Below are 24467 nucleotides of genomic sequence, written 5' to 3' on the forward strand. Positions count from 1 at the left end.
TTTTTCCCTCTCAGCTGTGGATCTCTGCAGCTCCTACAGGATTTCCTCAGGGTGATTAATGTCCCCCTTGCTTAGCTGCCAGTTTACCTGGACAGCTATGTCTTTGTGCAAGTGTCGTCCCATGTCATTTTGCATGACAGAATGAACCGTGCACTGTAATATATTTAAAGCTTCAATCCAACTTTATACCTGACTTGTCTAGTGTGCATCTTGTTCCTTGATGCGGCTTCTTCACTAATGTTCTCCAAATAATATGAGTTCTTTACATAACAGTGACATTAAATTACACACCGATTAATTTGTTCTATTAATTAGATGAGTTTTGGATTTTATAAATCCAAAAATTTATTATATATATTATATATTTTTATATAATTAGAATTATTTTTTTTATGAATCAACACATAATAGAACATAACTGCAAATTACAATATATTATGTGTGTGGTTGTAGCATGACAAAATGTGTAAAAGTTTGACAAATATGAAGGCCATTAAAGTGACAATACTTTATATTTTAAACACCCTGAAAGTTTATCTTAATGTTAAATTGTTCTTTTGCTCTTTATGTGAGATGAACAGCAGCACAAAAACTTCATTCACTCAACACCTTCACACTTACCTCAGTCACAGCAAAGCTGCGCTTTCCGCAGGGCACAACCTTGTACCATTTGTCATGCAGCATGTCCATGAACCCGTCGGATTTGTACTGACTAACAAGCTCTGAGAAGTTGGAGGTCAGCGGCGAGTTCTGAGGGAGGCCTATGCCGTATCCTGCCCGTAGCAACACAGAAACAAAGCAGCCTCATTAATAGTTACACTTTTGTAGGTGTAAACATATAGTAAACATGTATTTCACTTCTTTTGAGAAGTCTCATAAATAACGTCAATGTTCGTCCACGTGTCTCAGCAAGCCAGGAAAGTGTGACAAATTCTGCAACAGCCAATTACAAAAGTAACCTGGTTGCACTGATTGATTTGAATTGTATCCTGAAGGCTTAAGGGTGCATTAAGTAATTAACAACAGCACTGGAATCTGGGGCTGTGGTGGCCTGTAATGGAAGCAGGCGCCATGGGAACCTTTTCCACAGCGGGAGGAAGAGGATGACTAAATGGACCAGAGATTAACTATGGGCAGTGGAGATTGTAAGCTTTTGAAAGCCAAAAGGATTAACTACTGTGCATATGTTGAATGATTGATATTGTTAAATTTAGGGTGTTTGAAGTGAAAATTGTTGTTTGTTTACAACCATACTGGTATGAAGTGAAATTAAATTAACATATCAAGAGTTAAAATGAGTCTGTTGGTTAATAACAAACACATCATTTATTCAAATTAAATAAATATTATGTCTCATTTTTGAATAAGAGTGATTTTAATTATTCACCTAGGGAAAAGTCAGACATGAAATGGGATTTCCTTTGCTCTGCTCGACTGATTTGACAACAGAAAACAATCAAAATTTTGTCCTAAGCTGAGCAGTAAGATTTGTGCTTTTACTGATCCTGACAACTTGCATGGATGCAGACATGACTCAGTAGACAAGAGGTCATCTTTTAATTAGAAACAAAATGGGTTGGATTGGTGGTAGAATTGTCTTTGGGAAAGAAAAATTGTCTTTGAGAACTTGTATTTTCTTTCTAATATTTTAATATGCACTCTTTCAGTAAATGCTCAAATACAAATATCATCCAAGAATAATTCAGAGTTACATTCAACATAAAAATCTGTAAATATATGTATCTGCAAATACTGAAGCGCTAGTAGGCGTGGCTCCACTGTAGATGTGTGCAATTCTGATGGGTTACAATTAACCCTCATTTTCTGCTGTCTTTTTTATATTTTTCATTTTCGTTACTGTTGCTTACTAAACAAACAAACAATTGTAAAGCTCATAACATTCAGATATTACCTTCTATGGCAAAAGGTTTCCCCACTGTGAGTGTTTTACAGTCGGCATCTATAGAAACCTCATAGTCCAGCAGAGCTTTATCCATAATGAACGCATCCAGTTTCTGAGGGTCAGCCCTGTAATAAGACAGACAGAGGACTATAGAGGAGTCACCATCATCCCTTATCCTATTAATTAGCATTTCAGTTACCTTTTGCTCTGGGAGGATAAAGGTTATGTTTATCTTAGTTGTGTTGTGAAAGGTGAGGCAAAAGTTTATCTTGTTCTTCCAATGAGAATTATTCAGAGGAAGATTTCAAATGTGAGGCAGCAAGCTGCAATGGGAAACATATATCAACAAGTAGTTTCTATGTAATATCACAGCAGTCATTGTAATATTGTGTTGGATGTCACTGTGGGTTTTTCTTAACCAGCACATGAGAAACAGATATATACTGATGATGCAAGCGAAATAGTTCCTTATCTTATAAAAGTTTCACTAAAAATAAGCAAGGTTCATCGCAGCCAAGATGAATTTGCACCAGTTTATGGTTCATCTGTTTCTTCCAGAGGCGTCCACTTTATGCTGCAACACTTTAAGCTGGAGTCCTCTCATCTGAGAAATATAGGGATTAGGGAACTGAGAAACGAGATCTTCCATAATTGTTTTATGTTCTGAGTAGATTTCTCTAGGAAAACTTAAACACGGTTTTTCCACAGGAAAGACAACAAAAATGTATATAGGTATTCTATTCTGGTTCTATTTTCATACACAGTCAGTGGCTAGCTTTTTAAGTAAAGTAATGACAGGAATTAACAAAAAGAAATCCCTTTTTCCCTCCAAACCCATCAGAGAGCAGAAAGCTGACAGCAAAAAAAAAAAAAAAAAAAAAATCACAACAATGGCCTCTTAACTATACTGATAGGAAAGCATCTGGAGTGCACACAATGTGTCCCAGCATTCATCTACCACAGCAAGCTGTACTAATTAAACGAGAGTGTTGACACAAATTGTGCAAGCACTCCTCAGGCTAAAGAGCAAACACTGTGTGGTATTGTTCTGCAAAGCATTATCAAAACCAAGTGTGGAATGTCATACTGCAGACAAGGTTTTCAGACATCGCTGCAATATAGTAAATTAATGGTCTTCAAAATCATGTGATGTTTTTATCTTTGAGGGTTTTGTCAAAGAAATTAACACATTTACTAAACAAATATACATCAGCTTAGGCTATGTAAAGCTAAATTTTATATTTAAAACATGATTTCTGGATAATATCCTTTACCACGTTTTCTGAATTTAAGCTGCTTTTCCCCCTCTGGGCTCATTTGTGTTTAAATCTTCCAAAATGTAATTTATCTCTATATGCAGGACTGAAGTTTTGTGTTAAAATAGCTTTATTAGAAATGTTTCTCTTGCCTAAAGGTCTCATGAAGTGGCCTTGCATTTTTTTCCAGAACTTTGTAGACCACTGGCCAATAAAATCAATGTCTGTCTCCAAGTTCAGCCAGTTTTTTAGATTCTTCACAAATACATTAAAATGAGTTGAGATGTTGAAGCTCTGTGTCAGGCCTTCAGAAATTTCAACTCTCAAATAATGAAATAGACTTTTCAACCTCTGCTGCATGTTTTATTTTTTATCAAGGGCAGCATTTGAAATCCTGCTCGATCGCTAACTCACTATTGCCAGCTCTTTATACTGATTTGAAATATGTTGAGATTTTCAGCCTTCATCTTAAATCCAATTTTTTTAGTTAATGAAGCCACTATTTTCAAACAAGATGGAAAAACACGTCTCCTTTTCTGAAACATCCTCTTTTTTGGTGACAGAACATGTTTTTGTGTTGATGCATGAAAAATATCGCAGGATTGTCACTGCAAATTATGTTACACAGCCATAGTCAAGAAATGTGTATAATTACATACGTATATATTTTAATATATGTGTTTCGACTAGACTCTCTTGTCAGATTAAAAGTACCGGTTTTGGGGGGTTTTTGCTTATTTTGTTTTTTTTTGGCTTTGTAGTTTGGCTCATTTGTTATCGGCTGAATAATGTGCAAAACTGAGAATAAAACTGGGCCAAAATTGAATCTATGAAGCTTATCAGAACTGAACTCCTCACTCAGTCAGGCTAGAAAGTTTCTGAAGAATCTTTTACCAGGACTGTCAAAAATTGTGTAGCATGCTCCTTCTGCTACTTTAGAACACTAGTCTGAAAGTGAATATAAAACCTACAGTCGGTTGTTTAAGTTCAAAAGCCCTACTGCTACAGCAGGATCTTAAAGGTCCAAAATAATATGTAAAACCATCCCCCAAAAAACACCTATCAAATATATGGCTGGGTGGTAATTTAAATTCATATGACATATTAAAACAGAAGTAAGCAAATCAATTATAAAGGATTGATCTTTGATTTGTATTTTTATATTATGATAAATTAAGATAATCTTCAACAAATTTCTATCCTATTAATACCAAGCCATACACACATCAGTCATTAAAACCAACTTCAGGACATTTTCACTTAAATCGGTGGTGAAAGAGTTCTCTGCTGAAAAAGAAACATGTGATTATACTACTCAACCTTGTAGAACCTTGGTGTAGTAGATTTTCTACAGTTAATGCTTCTTATAAGGAAATATTTTTGCTAAAACATTCGAAAATGAATCCTATGCTTCTGTTGAAGTTTGCATGCTTCTTGTTCGGTTGAGTTTTCTTTCCAAATGCCTCCTTCCTTTGCCTTTATTCCAAACATCTTTTAATTGTTCCGTGAAGGCTTTTGCTGATGTAAAGTTTTGTGTACTCATAGTTCACTCCTGTTATTACACTAGATAGTGGTATTATGCTAGAACTCTAAAAAGCACAATGAAGCCGCTGATACATTATGCCTTGTCCCTGGCTGACTGCTGTAATTCTCTAAAGAGGACATTATTCCTGTGACACTATAATATATATATATATATAAACAAGTAAAAAATACATTTTTTTCATCCTTGTAAATTGTGTCCTTGCCATGGCCTGTGTTGCAGCTGCCTTTTCCCACTATATTCAGCCATGATCCACAGGGATGCCAGCTGAATGTTGAAGCAGCTTAGGATGACAGCAGTGGCAGGGTAAAGAGTAGGGTGGGTTCTGAATACAAACAGACAAGCTTGTGGTGGGGAATGACAGCAATAGGGTTGAAATATTTCCCCCTTTTTTCTCCTTCTTCATAAATGCTGACATTTCTTAGGCGTGCATGCATCTTTTATCAAAGAAGATATCGTATTCAGATTTGCAGAAATGACATAAAGAGATAGCTGGGTCAACATTATGAAAGATGACATCAGAATATGGATCTGACTTTTATGTGTGCCTGCATGATATACAGTATACACCCCCTATCCAATCTGTTGTCTTACTTTAGATGATGAATGCCATCTGGTGTTGCTGGAACATTGTATCTTCTCATATACTCATGCATCTCAGGGAAACTCTTCTTGACGTAGTCCTCTGCACTGCTTTCTCTCACTGTAGCAAAGCGGAATCCCTGAGAGGGATGGTGCAACTGCAGAGGCAAAGAAAGAAACCAAAATTTCACCTTTACAATAACTTTTACTTAAATAAATGATCATTCTTCAGTTCAAATCTATTGTTTGTTTTTTTAGTCATCTTAGTGTTCTGGTTTATACTCCAACATAACATTTGGTAAAAATAAAGAAATATAAGCCCTTGAAAACTGGACTTGTCTAACAAAACAGCTACTTGTGGAAAATTAACTATTTAAAGTGTTATCTTTTACCTTTGGATCATGTATCCCTGACAGCTGCTCATAGGTTTTCTCCCCAACCATGACCGCAGCCAAGTTAGCAGTGTAGGTGGACAGACAGAAGAGGCAAAAGATTGCCCAAAGGTTCATCAGCAGGCGACCAGTCCAGCACTTGGGGGGTTTGATGGCTACTGTTCTCCCAAAGAGAATAGCATAGCACACGTTAAGGGCCGAGGAGAAAGAGAAGACGCGGTTACGATTGCGTCCACGAGGGGTCATTCCAAAGGGGCTGTGCCACTCGTATAGGGTGAGGAAAACAGCGGTGACGTGGAGGGAGACGAAGATGCCAAGCCACATGGACCAATGGAGGGGCCACATGAAGGCGCCAATGGGTGCAGCTGTGTCACGGGTACGAACCTACGCAAGACAGGTGCAGAAAACTTTAGAACTGAGATGACTGAAGAAAAAGTTACTATCATTTTAATACTATATTCCCTAGTTCAATTGTTGTTCTGGTTTTTCATCCCATCTTAAAATTGTAAAAGTTTCACATTCCTTATGAAAAAACAACTGAAAACATATTAACTTTTAATAGAGAATCAACATTGGTAAGGATGTGTTACTTTATGTATTTGTTTGAGGCAGCCTGTTGGAAACTTTGTCATAATCCTTATAGCTCAAAACTGTGTGTAGTATCTTAAAAATAATGAAATGTTAATATCCTGGTATTGAGTAAAATCACAACAAAATTAATCAGAAAAGGAACAGCCATCCTCACCATCCACATACAGTATCTAATAGTGATTTCTGTCAAATTGTTTATATCTTAGAAAATAAAATTAGGTTTTACTTAAAAGTTTGGAAACGCTTCAAATTAAATTTGATATTTTCCCAAAAGTTTCAAATCTGGGTAAGATTACTTTTACAAGCAATAGATTTTTTTCTACCTACATGGAAATTTGCTTACAAATATGTACTATATACAAACACAACTAAAAATAAAGCCATTGTTAGCAATAGCTAACGGACAACAAATCAATATACTCTACTCTAGTACTTTGAAAAACTGTCAACCCAAACATAGCTGTAGTTTTACCTCTCCAGTTACACCACAGGGGGAAGAAAGAAAAGTGATCACCACCATCACTATGTCTGTCTGCTGGTGAGAATAGCTATAGTAATTGTAGTAATAGAGTACCCCCACAAAGCTGCACACTCACCAGTGCAACCCTACACAGGGAATTGCATTAGGGTCCAATAAAGTAAGACTTGCTGTAATAAAGTCCTGCTGTATTGACAGCGACCACCAGAATACCAAGCAGACAGAATTTAAGGGAGGACAATGACACAGTGAAAAAAATAGGCCAAAGAGAGATTGAAATAAAGAGTAGGAACTGGGATTGAACAGGCAATCAAAAAGTAGTGAGAGTGAGAAGGATAGTACTGACCAGAATCCCCAGGCTGGTAGAGAAAAAGGGTGATGTAAAGTCAATGACTTGACTTCTGGCTGAATTAATGCTGAATGATGTCACTGCCAGGTGGGCAGCACCACTTAGTAGATCGCCTACCAGTCCTGTCCAACGCCCATTCTTGTACCCTCCATACTTCCCATCACCAACAATATATAGGTCAAAAGTAAAGCCAATATCCTCCGCCAGCTTTTCCAGCAGGTCAATGCAGTAACCATAGCAACATTTCTTCAGTTTTGTAGGAACAGATCCATTGTGTCCTGCAAGTTTCTGGAAAAGTCCTTTCAAAACCGAGGTCTCATTGGTAAGCGGGTCCAAGCACAGCTGGCCCGCTGGACACATCCCATCTCCATCCACCTCACGGGTAAACACAAAGGGATGCTCCACCAGGGTCACCACTCGCATGTGCAACCGCGCAGATCGGCGCCAGTCTCCTCCGCTACCAGACCCTTGATGGTTTGGCCAAGCCCCCTGGTCCATTAGAACTCTCCCTCTGCGCCAGCGTCCCAGACGGGTCCAGGTTGGCTGGCCAAGAGGGTCCAGCTGGAGAGACCAGATGTAGTGATGGGCCTCTGAGATGATATTCTGACTTTGGCTTTCTTTGGATATAAAACCACTTTGGCCCTCAAATGACGTGTTGGCCAGAAATCTAAAGAAAAAGGAGGAAGAGAAGAAGGGTGAAAAATACGAGAGACAAAAACAGGAAAAATGTGAAAAGAAAAAGGACATAATAGTAGTAAAAAAATATATTTTTTATCTTACTTGACACAAAAATATAAAATAAACTTCATGCTAAATATTCCCTAAATGTGGTCTTTTAGGATCATTTTAAACCCTCTATTATGTATCTCAAGAATCACCATGAAGTCAATAAGCATACCGGCAGACTGAACTTTAAAATATCTTTGGAACTATTAAATGTATATAAGTATTTTGCATATTCATCAGATCATCATTTCAACACTTTCTTTGTAATACCACATCATCATCAGATCAGATCTTTTATGTACAGACACAAAAACGTTTCATAGTAAAAAGATAAAACAAACAAAATAAGAAGTAAAAAAAAAATACAAGATAAAATTAAACATGACACATAATATTATTAGTCACAAATAAATGATGGCGCCATTGATGTCACAATCTTGAGGAAATTCTCACTGTACTCAGTGCAGAGTTTACTAAAATTGCAATTTTATTATTGCATGACACAAATAATCTACACATGCATTTGTACATAAGATTCATGAGCACAGCTGTACATGTGGACACAGCATTATGTACAAACATATGGCCTGCCATAGATCCATGTTCTTATTGAATACATGAAACTTTTCATCTTTCATGTTACCAGAGTAGTTAAGTAGTAGGTTGTTTTTCAGAATCCAGTGTGTTAAAGCAAGAAAGAAACACTACGACATAGTATGTAATGGTGACATTAAAGGGCAAAGAGACATTACTTCATTTTTTTTTGTTTGCTTTTATAAACAAAAATCTGAAAAGTGTTGTGTGTATTTTTATCACAATCCCTCCTACTCTGTTACCTCTAAATAAAATTGAAAGCAGAGTACCGGTAAGTATAGCTGTTCCTTTAAAAACTTTAGTGAGCAAACAGTTTTATGAAGACCAAGCAACATGCTAGACAGGTCCGGGACAAAGCGGACTGCCTGTGGAAACTCACTGGCATGCTGATTTGCAGCAGGAATCCAGACCAACTCGTTTCATGGGTGGAACAAGAATACTTTCTGTGTACTTTCTGAACCCAAATATTTGCATGTTCGTCCATCACCACAATGATACATTATTAACTGTTATGTTTTAGGACATGGTACAAAAAAAGGCACCACTACAAACATACAGACATGGCAGTATAACAGGACAAAAAAGAGATAATTAATCTGAGATGCAGATTATGCATTCCGGTAATCTGGTCATTATGGAAAAGAGGCAACAAAATAAGTAGCATTGTTATACATCAGGAGCCAAAATGAAAAGGTTTAAATGAAAGCATACTCATGTGTCAAAAATGTCTGTTCACCGATGTTCTCCATTTAATTTGACTGAACTGGAGCAATATTGGGCAAAGAATGAAAAAAGCTGATAGAGGTATAAGTGCCTCAAATACTTTAGCAAAAATATCAGCATGATTTGCTTTTCAGATTTGTATTTAAAAAAAAATCTTGAAAACTATGAATCGTTTTCTTCCTGCTTTACAATTATGTCCTACTTAGTGTCTCCTTTTCAATATCTACAGATGTGGCATAACAAAATGTAAAATAACCCACTGAATTCATTAGTTCGGTTAAAAGAAAAAATAACCTTTTTTGTGTCATCTGTTTAAAGGAGGACACACTGAAAGAACACAAAGAACAGCTTAAATCATAAAATACAGTTAGATATTCAATAGAATACTTCCAAAGTGCCTTTTTAAACTCATTATCCAAACATCCAATGTTATCCGTGTGTGATTTACAGACTTGAGTTAATTAGCTTCTACTTGGTTCTATACAAACAGTGCTAGGCCTTGGTAGCCTCAGTAACTTAGTGGAGTGCTTGAAGTGTTTTTGTGTGAGTGGGACTGCACACGACAGCATGGTTCAGTGGTCAAGCCATCTCTTAAACTGAGGCAAGCCAGCTGTCTGAGAATGTCAAATACCAAAGCAGATGCAAACACTTGCACCTGAACAGAGAAAAATACCCACACCTGCCCACTGACTTGTATAAGCTTGGATGTGTGAAATTTTTTTTTTACTGTGAGCAGGTTGATGTGCCCCCCTCTGGCATGCCCTCGGGAGGTACTGATGTAGCTGATGTGACCTTTTCCAAAATATATCTTTTCTGTCACCTTGCTCAATGGAAAAACACCCTTTCCCAAGTACATGTTGAGTTTCACAGTTGTTTAACAGGTACTAAACCAACCTGACAACTCTCCTACTTTGTTTTAAGGTCAGTGTTTTTACTTCAGCCATCAGTGAAGAGCCGCTTTTCCGACTGCACACAGCAGAAACAGGACACCTTTTGCACATTCCTGAAGTGGAATGCAATGTTTTTCTAACTGATGAAGTTAATATATATATATGACACCTACTACACATTAAGGCATTTAAATACTGAAACTTGAAGGTTAGTGCCAGGTTGTTTGAACAGGCATAGAGAAAGGAAAGGCAAGGATGCAGCGTTCCAAAGCTAATAGAATACCGCAGATCTCAGAGGCAAACCGACCAGCTGGCCCTGACACTGACCGCCCTTGCTCATTTATTAATCATTCAATTTTTTCTGATTGAAAACACATGCAGTGGTTAAAATAACATACACATTTCCACTGTGTCTAAGCCTCAATGGCTCTTTTGTGCCATGAGTAAAAAAGCAAAGTCTAGCCTGTCATTATATAGGCTGAGAGCAGAAGTGGAAATGGAAAAATTACTTATTCTGTTCTGTCAACACCCGTTATGGCCCCTGGGCATATTTACATCTATCACTAGGAATTTAGCAAAGTGTATTTTTCATTTTTTTTGTATGTTTTTATTTATTTATTTATTTATTTTATTTTATTTTTTATTTATTATTGTTTTGTTTTTGTTTTTTGGGGGGATTTTTTAACCAAAAAGACCTTATAGTATAATATATAATATAAACTATCACTAGTAATTTTATGAGAAAGCTTTGCATTGTAGGATACTGTAAAGATTGAGCTGGAAATAATGACAACTATGTTTATAAGGGTCAAAAAGATGCTCTTAAACCTAAGAACACTTCTCCAGCTGTCAGAAAATAAATGTCTTGGCATCATTGTGAGGGTTTGTTTTCCTGCCAGTGGCTTTGGTGGCGACAGCAAAGAAGAAGTAGGACCAGCTCCCTGGAACCAACAACTAGAAGACTACAAGTTTGAGAAAGAGAAGCATGATCACCAACACATGTAACAGCAGGTGCTTTAGATTGGAAAGAGTAAGGTAGTGTTAAGTTTTGGAATAGCCCCAACCTTGAATCTTTTAAAAATACAGATGATATGCCAGAAAATAAACCCAATTTAAATTAGCTTTACTATGTCTAATAAAAAGTGGGAAAAAATATTCCTCTAGAATTATAGCAGGGCATTACTAATCCTATAAAACTGTCTGGTTTCTCTGCAACCAAAATCTGCAATAAACTCAAATTTTTGCATTATGTTTGTTTATGTTGATGACATTCATGCTTATGATGAGAATATACAAACCTCTGACCAGTATTGTACATTATGCAACTGTTTTAAAAATATATAAAGCTTTCTACACTGGTTCATTTGCAAGTTTAAGAAAATTTGCTTGACATTGCGTGCTTTGGTAAATGTCACACCTTCCTTTGCTTTAGCTTGAACTGCTACATTATTTTTTCCATCTTTCTGTTTTGTTCTATAAGTTTGTGCCTTCTGACCATAAAACTTATGTAACTCAGCTGGAGTGTTACTGACCTCAAAGCTAAGATCAAATAAAGCCTTTCATTTTCTTTATAGAAGCTGGGATGCATATGTTCAGTAGTCAGTGGAAAGAATTTACCACGTCAAACTGGCAAAACACTTACAAAGTTTAAAAATGACAAAAATGACAGGCTTAAACACAATGCTTGATTTGCCACCTCCTCCCTCTATTTTCTGGTTGAACAAAACCAGCCCAGACATGTTTGCGTAACACTTTGTTTCCTCCTATTCAGATCTACAAGCAGAATGATGGGTGTAACCGCTGAGATTAACTGCAGCAACAGGTTTTTAGATCAGAGTCCAAACCAATTCTTGCTCATAAGGAAGTCAAAACTTAGCCTTTGCTACTGAGACGGGACAATGGCACAGAAAGGACTTCAGCTAGACGAGGACAAATATTCTTGTTCCATCTGTTTGGATCTGCTGAAGGATCCGGTGACCATACCCTGCGGACACAGCTACTGTATGGGTTGCATTAAAACCCACTGGGAAGAAGAGGATCACAGGAAAATCTACAGCTGCCCTCAGTGCAGGGAGGCTTTCAAAAGGAAGCCTGTTTTGAAAAAAAGCACAATCTTAGCAGATTTAGTGGAGGATCTCAAGAAAACCAGAGTCCAAGCTGATCCGGATGACCTCTTCTATGCCAGACCAGGAGATGTGGCTTGTGATGTTTGCACTCAAAGGAAGTTGAAGGCTGTTAAGTTTTGTTTAACCTGCCCCGCATTTTACTGCGAGTATCACCTCCAACCTCACTATGACGCTCCACCTTTACAAAAGCACAAGTTGGTGGACCCCTCCAAGAAGCTCCAGGAGAACATCTGTCCTCATCGTGGTGAGGCGATGGAGATGTCCGGTCACCCTGATCAGCAGGGTACCTGCTTTCTCTGCTTGACAGATGAAAATAAAGATCATAAGAAAGGATCAGCTGCTGCAGAAATTTCTGGGAAGCAGAAGAAGCTTCTGGTGAGACGACAACAAATCCAGAAGGGAATCTGGGATCGGGAGAAAGAAGTGAAGCTACTTCGGCAGGAGGTGGAGGCCATCAACGCTTCAGCTGATAAAGCAGTGGAGGACAGTGAGAAGATCTTCACTGAGCTGATCCGTCTCGCCTGGAAAAGAAGTGCTGATGTGCAGCAGCAGATCAGATCTCAACAGGAAAGCGAAGTAAGTCGAGTCAGAGAGCTTTGGGAGAAGCTGGAGAGTGAGATCACCGAGCTGAAGAAGAAAGATGCTGAGCTGGAGAAGCTCTCAACCTCAGATAACAACCGGTTCCTACTCAACTACCCCTCACTGACAAAACCCAGTGATGCGACACACTCATCCAGCATCAAAATTCGTCCTCTGAGGTACTTTGAGGATGTGACAACTACTGTGTCAGAGCTCAGAGATAAACTACAAGACATCCTGAGAGACACATGGACAGACATCTCGGATGCAGTCGCTGAAGTGGACGTTTTACTGTCAGAACCAGAACCAAAGACTAGAGCTGGATTCTTAAAATATTCGCAAGAAATCACTCTGAATCCAAACACGGCAAACAACCATTTGTTATTATCTGATGGGAACAGAAAAGCAACGGTACTGAAACAGAAACAGCTTTACTCTGATCACCCAGACCGATTCACCGGCTGGCTCCAGATCTTGAGCAGAGAGAGTTTGACTGGACGCTGCTACTGGGAGGTGGAGTGGAAAGGGAGGCGAGTTGACATTGCGGCTTCATACAAGTCAATCAGCAGAGCAGGGAACGTAGATGATTGTGAGTTTCGATCTAACTACAAATCTTGGTCTTTGTATTGTGACAGAAACGGTTACACCTTTTGGCACAACAGAATAAAATCTCCAGTTTCGGGTCCTGTTTCCTCCAGAGTAGGAGTGTACCTGGACCACAGAGCAGGTAATCTGTCGTTCTACAGCGTCTCTGGAACCATGACTCTCCTCCACAGAGTCCAGGCCACATTCGCTGAGCCGCTCCTCGCTGGAGTTGGGTTTTATAAGGATGGGATTTCTGCTGAGTTGCTGAAACTGAAATAGTCCAAAGGGATTTGAGCTCATTATTGTGCCATTTCTTGTGTCACTCTTCTGAGATTAACTCTTTAGGGTGCAATGTGATTATCATTTTTGTGGTTTTATGTTTTAACCTATAATCATCAGAGTTTGTTTAGGTGTCATTCCATGAGGTTTCTGCTCACGTAGACCGTCACTGCTAAGAAGGATGTTTATCCACCTATTCCCTAACCACACATTCTTACATGATTCAGTTCTAGCCAGTGAAATTGTAAAGTGATGACATTTAAAGCAGAGGAGTCCTGGTGGGATTCTAAGCTGGAGTATGACGCCTGACTGAATCATCTTTTGCGCAGCAACCTTAAATCAATGTCATGCCCCACATGTTCTGGCCTCATGTGTCACCTAAACATATTCTAACTCATGTTAATATTCTTTAATGAGCAAGAAAAAAAAGTTGAACATTCCCATATTACATGTTTCAGAAAAGCATTAAAACTGCTTTCTCCTGACACCAGAATTGTGGGGGGGAAAGCAATCGCTGCTCCTTTTCTAGTCACACATAAGCATCTGCCAAGCACATTGTTTCTTCTTAAACCAATCTTGCCTGAAGCAATCTGTTTTACTTACACTGGCTCAGGAACAAACACCTCTGAGAAGACATTTATCCAACAGCATTTGCTATCTTTACAGGCCATCAGGCTGGCAGATCAACATAATGCCCCTTTCTTTGGTGGGTGTGATTCCCTCTAACAGAACTTATGTAAAGGTAGATCATCTCTGGTATAGTGAAATTTGCAGTATCCAAGGATAAACTAGTATCCAAGTTTATTTAACTTGGATACTAGAAACTGGTGGAAGAGTCCAACAGGAGGCGATGATAACACTAAAGGAACAGCAAGGATTTCTAAACAGGCCTTGTGTTGATAAATAAACTCCTATGCTCGCTGCATGCCAAGGCAAAAAAAAAATATATATATAATGAAATCATCCTGACAAAAAACTTCTAAAACCTTAGTATTGGCATCCAGTATAGTGAGAAAAAGTTACAACTTAGGCCACAGTGAAATATGGTGGTGGCAGTATCACTCTCTGGGGTTCCTTTTCTTCAACTGGAACTATATTTTTGTCAAGGTGAATGAAGTTAACATGTGACATGTCAACAGACCCCCAGACAAGAAGACTAAAACATGAAAAGGAATCAAAAGAGTCTTGTCTGTTTATTAAAGGCTGTCTGTGCACATCCAACGAGGATGTTAAACCTTTGGTTTTCTGTCTGTTTTTACATTTTTTTTTTGTAAATGGGAATAAATGTGATTTTCCATTCATTCAATTGTACTGGATAAACATATTAAAGGTCAAATAAGCTTTGAAAGTCTTGACTTATGACAATCTGTTTTTACACCATAAACACCTGCCAATGAATACAAAGGTTTAGACTTTCTAAAACCAGAAAATACAAACGTAAATTGAGACATGATGAAATTGTCATTAAGTGGGAAAATATTCTTCTTCGAAGCAACATTTCTAAAATACTTTCATTGTTTCAGATAAATATATAAATAGTAAGAAAAATATTCAGAGTCCTGAGATTGCAGAGAAAAAAATCACACTGATTAACACTTTTCTTTCTCACAGATTATTTCACTATACACTTTTTATTTACTTTTTTAAATTATAAATTTCTCTAAACACAGACAAAACAGTTTTAGGTTTGTAAAAAATAAACATACGGTTTAGAAACCCAGCTCGTGGTATATTTTAAAATTCTAAATCATTATATTTACTTAGGGGAAAAATAGTACATTTAAACATCTGGAAAGATTCATTACGTACCAGATATTTAAAATCAGATTTTGGGTTCAGTTTTGAACCTCAATAAAGTTTGGCTCAGAGCCTTCAGGTGTTGAATGTTTTAACCTATAATCATCAATAGTAAAGCACACATCTCACTTCTAGTATGTGTGCAAATATGACGTCTTGTGGGACAGACATTATATTTTAACATGAAGTCAGTATTTTAACATATTTATTATGTTTTCTCCAAGTATCAAGTTGAGTGACTGCAGACATTTTGCCCAGGACATGCAGTGCTTAAACACAGGATCATTATAGTTGTCGGGCGTATAAGGAACCTTTCGAGCAGATGTATTTTTGCTATGAGTCAGCTGCAGAAATATGCCAAGGACATTTGTCATTTTAGCTGACACATTCAGGGATTGCTAATCAGAAATGAGAGGCCTCTTTTCTATACCTCTGCCTGAAATAAATAAACCCATGTTTTCAATAAGACTACATATTTGGAGGGTTAGATGTGCCTGGCTTATTATAGTATCATTGAATTTGCTACTCCAACATAAAAAAGATTTTGATGAAAGAACAAATATGTGATCCTTTTCAGAGCCTGGCAGCTTATTACAAAACATAATTGTCCCAGTAATGGCCCAGCCCTTTGTTTTGTCGCTATTGTTTCTGTCTATGTTCTCCCAGCTGGTTGTTTTGGTCCTCTGTGATCTTTGCAGGAGTTGGCATGTGACTGTGTGGACCAGTATGGATGTGGCAATTTGTCTCACTCTTTCCGGTCAAATTTGTGGGACTTGTCGACTATTTCAAACATATTCTACATCAACTCAAGTCTCTTCACCCTGCAGTGGATTTTTTTCACCTATGTAGTTAGAAATACAAGAATGTTTTGTTAACTACCTGATCTAGCAAGGCTTATGCAGCAGCACCTGACCAGCCAAATCTCCCTGCTCATCTCGATCTGCACCATGCCCCCAACTTCTTCCTCCAACCTGCCATCCGACTGGCCCTGGCAGTATGGTTTCCTGTTTCAGGCAGCCTGGCCATTCTCTGCCAACACAGCACCCTGCTGCTTACTTTACCTTCCCTGAGCTGATGCCTTGCTTTCCTGCCCATCAGGATTAAGCTTCCGATCAACAGCAAACTTGGTCAAATCTTCAAACTGCAAGCTTTTGAATTTACACAACTAAACCTTGCCTGTCATATCTTCTGTGCAGGTCGATATATATATATATACATATATATATATATATATATATATATATATACATATATATATATATATATATATATATATATATATATATATATATATATATATATATATATACACTGCTTATGTTTTTTTGACAGAGCAACAGATAATAATGTCATATGTTTTAATCTAGGTTTTGGTATTTTGGAGGAGTTTGAGGTGTTTGCCTCCTGAAAAATATTCCAATAGAGAACTATTACAAGATAGTTAGACACATTAAAGTTGGCTGTAAGCTATTGGTAATAGATAGACACAGCTTCTTGAATGATCAGAGAGATCAACGGACTAAAAGTGAAAACAAGTTTTAACCGTAGTAGAACGTTAATACTCAAGATTTTGAATTACAGAAAATTTGGCTGTTTCGCCTGGAGAATCCTTGAGTGGATGAGGTTGGTGATCGACATTAGATAAATAAAGTCCAAAATAACCTTGAAAATTAGACGGGGAAATATTCCAGTTGAGGAGGTCACAGTATTAGATGCTGTGATAGGAAATGCAATAATATTCTACTGTAGCTTCATAACATTTCTGACAAGACATAATTTTGTGTATGAGCTCTGCATGTAATAACACTCACTCTGCTGAATTGAATAAACATGTGCTCTGAAAATCTTATCAGCAAAAAAAGTGTACATATGCTTATATATATACACTGATATGGAGACAGACAGACAATATAATACCTGAAATGGAAACAGTAATATTCACAAGCCAGAAAGTTTTGGGATGTATCTGTTTTTGATGCCATTTGTGTATCTTGACTAATTCATCTTCCTAATCATTGACTGTGATGCTGCCATTTTATGTTGTTTTTTTTTTCCTGAAAGTAGCATAATTACTTGACTGTGCAAAAAAATGACACTCTGTGCCTGCAAAATACAGATTGCCAGCCTTTTAATATTCCCAAACAGGAGAGTTTAGTGATGACTGTGATTTTTCTCTTTTGTTCTGGTGACACCTTTTAAACTTGCTCTATTACAAAACGTTCTGCATGTGCTCAGGTATTCATTGGTGCAGCGACAGGGCTGAGCAGCTGATATTCTCTGTACAGTATGTGTACTGTCACACCCCTAGTTAACTTTTTTCTAATGAGCTCCTCCAATTCTGACAACATAAGTGATCTAATAGCAAATGATAATAGAATTATATCAGGAGCTTGTTAAAGATTACATTGTATTGTATGGATTATGTGCAACTTGCTAAGGGATATTTAATAAAATTTGTGGGAAAATTATTCAAACAGGAACTGATCAAATGCCTCCTTCAGTTACCAAACATCAATAAAAACAGCATGCTAGTTTCGGAGCAGACTTGCACAGATTACTGAAAAAAAATGTTGCAGTAACTCTGAATTCCTGTAAATCATTTTATTGCAGTGAAATTTGTGTTGAGAATTGTCAACTGTCCTTTCTGATTTATTATCTTCACATAACGTTAAGTGATGTGGCTTGAAAGAATTTCCCCACGGGACCAATTGAGTGAATGACAAAAGGCGCAGCTCTGAGTGCTCAGTGAAAGCACTGCAGTGATACAGGGGAGGGTGATGCTGGTGAGGAAACGGGGTGGGTGGGTGTTCTCTAAGAAGTGACTGAAATGATGAAGAGTTTATCTGCATAATAATAGTGCCTTGATCTTTCTCTGAAGCTTGAGGAAGCAAATGAAATGATGAATGGGAATTAAAGAAAGAAAGGAAGTTGGTTACAGTAACCATTCAGCATGTCAAATAAAGTCCTTATAGTTTATCAGTTCCGCCATCACGAGTTATTTCTCCAACGTTGTTTGCACTTGTTTCATTTTGATATGCATTTATTATTCATGCTAAACAAATATAGCAAGAATTAAAGATATTTATGAGAAAAACTAGAAATATTCCCATTGCACAAATTATAGTCATAATGTGGAACAAGCAGAGATGTTTCCTATGATGTTGATATTGGATTTTCTGAGGGATGTGTAAACATTTGGTTCATCACATAGCTGTACTACCGAACCAGAAAAGGTTTGACTTTTGACATATTTTTTGTCTCTTGACATATTTAAGGTTTGACCTTTGACATATTTTTTGTCTTTTGACATATTTGAGGTTTGTCTTTTGACATATTTTTTTCATTTTAACTTTTATTATGTCTTGCAAAGCGAACATTTGCTCTACTCAGTTTTTACACTTTTATTTTGGGAGACCTGTGTGTTTCTGGAAAATATAAAGTTTCTTTTCAAAAACAAACATGATTGCAAGTCAAAACACAAGCAGAGGTCAACATACAACAACAGTGATTATTTAAATTGGTTAGATGCACTAAAACCCTTAAGTGTGACAAACATGCAGAAAAGTTGGGGAAGTTCTGTAGCTTCCCTTGTCCTGTGATGCTGAAAAAGCCTTCTTACATCTTCTACAGATACCTTAAGTCCAGACTGTTCAGTTCAGAGAACTCCCACACAAACTACATAAAAGTACTTTTAAACTACTTTGCCACACTTTGTGTGACAAAGTAGTTTGCCACTACTCTAGAAAGTGACTAAATTCTGTTACCAAATTTAGTTACTTTAAAATAAGCCCTAACCCATTATGAGGACAGTCAAACTGTAAAGTACTGTTGGTCGTATGTGGTGAAAACCCCCCCCAGATAAATTACGCTTCATTTTCTCTAATGAGAAATATCAATAAAGCTCTGTTATATTATGCATCATTTATCATTCATTCTTGTGTCAGCACGTTCTATTGGTTTATCTATAGTGACGCCTTAGGTTATCGACCGTAAGAGAGAGTTGGGTAGCAACTGAATACAGCTACACATTTACAGCCCGTCTCAGTAAAAAGTTGTACAGTGCAAAAAGCTGTAACAGAAGCATGTTAATATTTTTATCTAACTTTTTATCTAAAGTTAATATTTTTATCTAAAGTTAAGGTTAGGTCGTTCACATGTATTATACATGCATAATACATGCATGCATGTATTATTCTGCAACACTTCAACTAAACTGCCAATATCCAGCTTTTACAAAGCAACAAGAAGCATAACTGTCAAGTAGTTGTACTGCACACCATATGTAGCCTAAAAAGCATGAGCTAGAGTAAGATGTACTAAATATAACACTAAGACAGGATTTTTAACACACAAATGCTTTTTTTTTTACCCAGACTTTGACAGGGAGCAACTATTTATATTCCACAGCTGAGTTTTTAACCTTCTCTGACAAGTAAGTCAAAATCATTCTGCAATTAAATATCTCTCCACATCCAGACTTACCTTGCAACTGTCACAGTAATGAGCCTAATGCCAAACTGTCTCATTCTTGCAAGTTTTCTTTTTTTTATGAGTACATGCCATACTTGAACAGTGCCTATTAACAGTCATCTTTGGCTGTTTTTATATTCAATAAAATAATTATTTTAAAAATATATTTTATATTACATCTTTTTTTTCATTAGCATTATTTTGATAACTTTTCATTTGGACATTAACATTTTTTTTGTAATTCTATAGTCAAAATAAATAAATCCTAATTTTGTTGATCACAATTTGAAAAAGTACAAAGGGGAAAAGACCAAGCGGATGAATACTTTTCATAGGTAGTAAAACATTTTTACGATCTAGTGCTAATGAAGATATTCCTAAAGTGTTGCCAAAAATACAATACAAAAATAGTTAACTTAACAGAGTGTCCTGACCACAACACTGTAAAGCCAACTATAAATTTTGTGAATTTTACCGCTCATGTACTGATGGCATATGGATTTGGCTGCAACAGTTAGTTTCCACTTAACATCCGCAATTACTCTGTCAGTATCATGGACAGTGGTTACCTTCCTTCATGAGGAGCTGGGGTTTTTGTCAAGGTGGGTGCAGTTGTCACAGTTCCAATTTCTAGTCATATCTGAAAAAAAGCCTTCAAGTATCTGCAGGGCATTCAAATGACTGAATAACTGGAACTGGTTGCATGATCACCCAAAAGGATATTAAGGACTTCTTAATGACTTGGAAACAGAGAATTCAGGGTATAAATGTTTCCCCAATTGAATTAGATGACAATGTTGTCTTTCATTGCTGTAACTTGTCCTGACTCAATTTGTACTGCTTTGTACTTTATCAGAAAACCACTAAGAGATTTAATCTCAATCAATGCTTTCTTGGTTAAAAAAGACAATGACATAATGTTTTCAGAAGCCTGATATTTGAGCTTAAAATATCCATTTTGATTGGTCTAAAGTGATATTTTGATTTGTAAGACACTATCATATAATATACTGTGTAATTCTTATAGTGCAGTACATTTATCATTTAGCTATATGATTGAGGCATGATGCATGTTAAAAACTTTTATCTATGTAGTTTTTATGGTACTGCATTTGCTGTAGCTTGCTGGACTCTGACGTAGTTATTAGTACCTATTTTTGCAGGTTTTGCATTAGTTCTTTGTTTTCAAAATCAAAGTCATGACTTTTTGCTGCAATTTAATTATATTCAAACTCTTTCTTGTTCACTCACATGTTTTAAAGCTACATTAGAATTCAACTGGAACCCAAATCCCCTATGATATCACGCTTCTTTTCCTGATGAAAAACACCTGCCCACATTTGTCATAAGCTTTTTCCCCTTATGACCACTTGATAGCTTGCCCAGCAACCCTGCTGCAACCATAAGTCCATAATAATCATGCAATAGACTCCCCCGAGGGTTTGAACGTCTAGGCTGGTGACAGACAGAGTCTCACTGCTGCTCATCTGTCACTTGGTTTTTGCTTCCAACGCTGTGCTGATGACAACTCATCCCTCCAGGTTAGGTCGTTCACAAAGCACCTGATGCAGTGAGCTCATCCAACAAAATCCCCAGCATCTGAACTGTCTCAAACTACCATTGCCTGCAGGTTTAAATACATAATGGCAAATGATGTGATGAGCTTATGCCAAGGATGTTCTAGATGATGTCATTTGAAAAAACAATTTAAGAGTTTTCTGCGCTCATAATTAAGAGAGAAACATTTAAATACAAAATGATGACTAAAAGCCAAGCAACTGCTGTGCAATAATGTGTTGAAAGCTGTAAACTTATTAAGCAACATTCAGTTTAATAGTGTAAAAAATTCTATGTCAGGTAAACCCTTCAACAAGATCATATAAAACCTTGAAATCTGGAAACATAAATTGGACTAAATGTTTTCATTTTCATGTCATCTTGACAACTAAAAACACACATTTATAGATTTGTATGTAGATTTGTGGGTAACTTAGAGTTAAATGCTTTGCCCGTAGGCAGATTGACATGACAGAAGAAATCTGGAAACAAAATAAAGAAAAAAAAGAAAACAACAAAAAACTTTTAACTTTATGATTGCAAGACAACTACTCTACCCTCTGATCCACAGCCACCTCAAAACCACCAAAAAAAAAAAAAAAAAAAAAAAAAAAAAAAAATATATATATATATATATATATATATATATATATATATATATATATATATATATATATATATATATATATATATATATATATATATATATATATATATATATATATATATATATATATATATATTCTGTTATTGCAGAACAATAACAAAAGACATTATGAATGAATGCATAAAGACTTCCAGAACTGGGAGCCTGGAAAGCTGCTGTGCCTGGAAAACCTTAAATAGGAGATGGACAAGTAGTATTTTTATCAGATTAAATGAAAGAGCATGTATCAGCTGTTCATATTTGCAATCTCGCTCTTGACATTATCCAAAGCTGATATGAGTCCGAGGCTAGACATCCAGGTAAATTTAGCTGTTTGTCCTTTGGCTAACCTTAAAAGACCCCTTCACAGACATGAGACTAGCTGAAAGTCATTTTATCCATATCAATAAATACCACGCATAAATATCATTTGGGTAGATTTGTTATAATTATGCAAAAGTTAAGGATTATGATAAAAGATTGCAATATTATTTAAGCTATAAGTATATTTTAGTATCTTAATAGATGTAGTGGCTTGTAAATGTATGAATACAGAAGATCAAACTTTATAGATAATACTTATTAAGGAGTTAGACTATACATAGTTTAATGGAGCTATGATTTATTAACTTTTAATTAGATAAGACAAAAGTCCTGCAAGTGTAAAACTAAATACAACATTATGATCCCAAAACCGGGTCTTAATAATAGAAATCTAAGGCTCATATAAGCAGCTGCTGTAAAGAAAAAAGTTAGCAGTTCCTTTTTTTTTTTTAACTCAGTTTAAAGAGTAATTAAGAAAAACCTGTTATCAGTCAGAGTGGAGGTCAGGTTAAGGTTTAGAAGATTAAGAAGAAGTCTGAGGAAAACAACTTCCTCCCCCACCAATTGTTTGCTAATGAGCTATAAAGAACTGGGCCTATGGATGTCCAAAACAGGCCACTGGTATGAGCATGAAACAATGAAGGCCATAAAAAACTCTGGATAAATAAAGGATGACGAGGAGAAAAGACACAATAGCAAAATAAATGTTGTTGTATGATTAAATATATTAGGAGGAAGGATTACTGGATTGGTAGTAAGTCTACTGACTGATGGGGGAAAAAGAGAAACTCCAACACAACAATTACTTAAAACTCAAACAGTCTTAGATATTGTGACAGAAACGTTTTAGATATTGTGACAGAAACTTTTTCTAGTAGATTGAAAGTTAATCTCAATATATTGCAAAACAATTCATGAAGATTTTGAGGTTAATAAAATGTAATGAAGTTGTGAGGAAATGATAAAAAGCTGAGGAAGGACATCGGAAATAAAACTAGATAAGTGTAGTAGTAAGATGTTCTGTCTTATAGCACCAGTGTTTCAGCACAAGGCTCAGTTTACCCTATAGAGGAACCATCCAACGGGTGAATTTGTTTTGACCGAGTCTGAGTCAATTTGTTTTGGACTTCATTGATTACATTTTTGTGAACCTTATATCACTCTGAAAGTTAGGCAGTGACCTCAGATTGTCAAGATTTGAAGAGCAAACTGTCAGATTTCCTCAATACAGGAACAAGCCCTGAGGGACACCATTTATAAACAAAGAAAATCAGTAGATGTACTTATTTAAACTTGCATAAAACCTGAATTCAGAGAAAAATGTCCATCTACAGCTAACTTTGTCAATCTGATAATTGACAAAGAAATATTTAAGCATGTTTGGAGAATTTTATGTTTCAATGTAGCAACAGTGGTGGTCAAGCTCTGAATCAATATGTTAATCATCAACAGTCTAGTGTAGTAATGGTTTTGTAATCCACAATATTGTTCCTCTAAAGTGTTGAGTGATTAAGGTGTGAATGAGTTGCTTGTTGACGTCTCTTTACAAGACAGCCAGTTTAATAACACTATTTGTGTTTATGGTCCTATTAAAGAGTGCAAATGTAACAGAACATAAAGGATTCCAAGCTGAAAGAAGAGGTTACAAATATACAATTATATTAAGCTTTAATATAACTCTGAACTTCTCCTTGTTCTTAATATCCAATTGCCCTGAAGCGCACCAACTCAAAATTACTTCCAAAATACAGTCTGACTTTTGCCACAAACTCTGCTTATTCATTAGATTCACTTTTCCTCGGGCCATTAGAAGCAACGGACCCATCTAAATGTTTGGAAAATATAATTCCTAAATGGATGCTGAGCATTATGTCTTGCAGTATTTTGCCAAGAGAAGAAATGTTGACAATAAATGAGGGAAAAGAAAAAAGAGACATGTGAAAAGCTAATACTAATGGCAGTGAAAAGAGGAAAAACATGTTTTTCTATTGCTCTTCACAAACATACAAAAAGTGTTATTTGTAGTCAAGCAGCTGGTAAAAGCAAACCAGGTTGTCATTCATAATAAATCTGTTCT

At 36.5% G+C, this 24467-nt stretch overlaps 2 protein-coding genes across 2 annotated transcripts in view; one reads left to right on the forward strand and one right to left on the reverse strand.

Moving 5' to 3' along the window:
- grin3a (glutamate receptor, ionotropic, N-methyl-D-aspartate 3A) overlaps window positions 1-24467 on the reverse strand; it is a 51492-nt gene that overhangs the window by 13941 nt on the left and 13084 nt on the right. Inside the window, exons 3-7 of the mRNA XM_044096367.1 lie at window positions 7092-7761; window positions 5677-6060; window positions 5297-5442; window positions 1913-2028; window positions 622-773 (exon numbers count right to left, since the gene is read on the reverse strand). Of these exons, the coding sequence (XP_043952302.1) occupies window positions 622-773; window positions 1913-2028; window positions 5297-5442; window positions 5677-6060; window positions 7092-7761 (1468 nt within the window). The remainder of the gene's footprint in view (window positions 1-621; window positions 774-1912; window positions 2029-5296; window positions 5443-5676; window positions 6061-7091; window positions 7762-24467) is intronic.
- On the forward strand, window positions 11736-14925 carry LOC122819563 (tripartite motif-containing protein 16-like). The gene has a single exon (XM_044096368.1). It carries the CDS (start codon window positions 11926-11928, stop codon window positions 13594-13596), a length of 1671 nt encoding a protein of 556 aa, XP_043952303.1. The 5' UTR covers window positions 11736-11925; the 3' UTR covers window positions 13597-14925.

This window comes from Gambusia affinis, linkage group LG17 (genome assembly GCF_019740435.1).
Source record: "Gambusia affinis linkage group LG17, SWU_Gaff_1.0, whole genome shotgun sequence".
Lineage (NCBI taxonomy): Eukaryota > Metazoa > Chordata > Actinopteri > Cyprinodontiformes > Poeciliidae > Gambusia > Gambusia affinis.

Bases quoted from the DNA above. Each gene is read 5' to 3' on its own strand.
- LOC122819563 (XM_044096368.1), top strand. From the start codon at position 11,926: ATGGCACAGAAAGGACTTCAGCTAGACGAGGACAAATATTCTTGTTCC.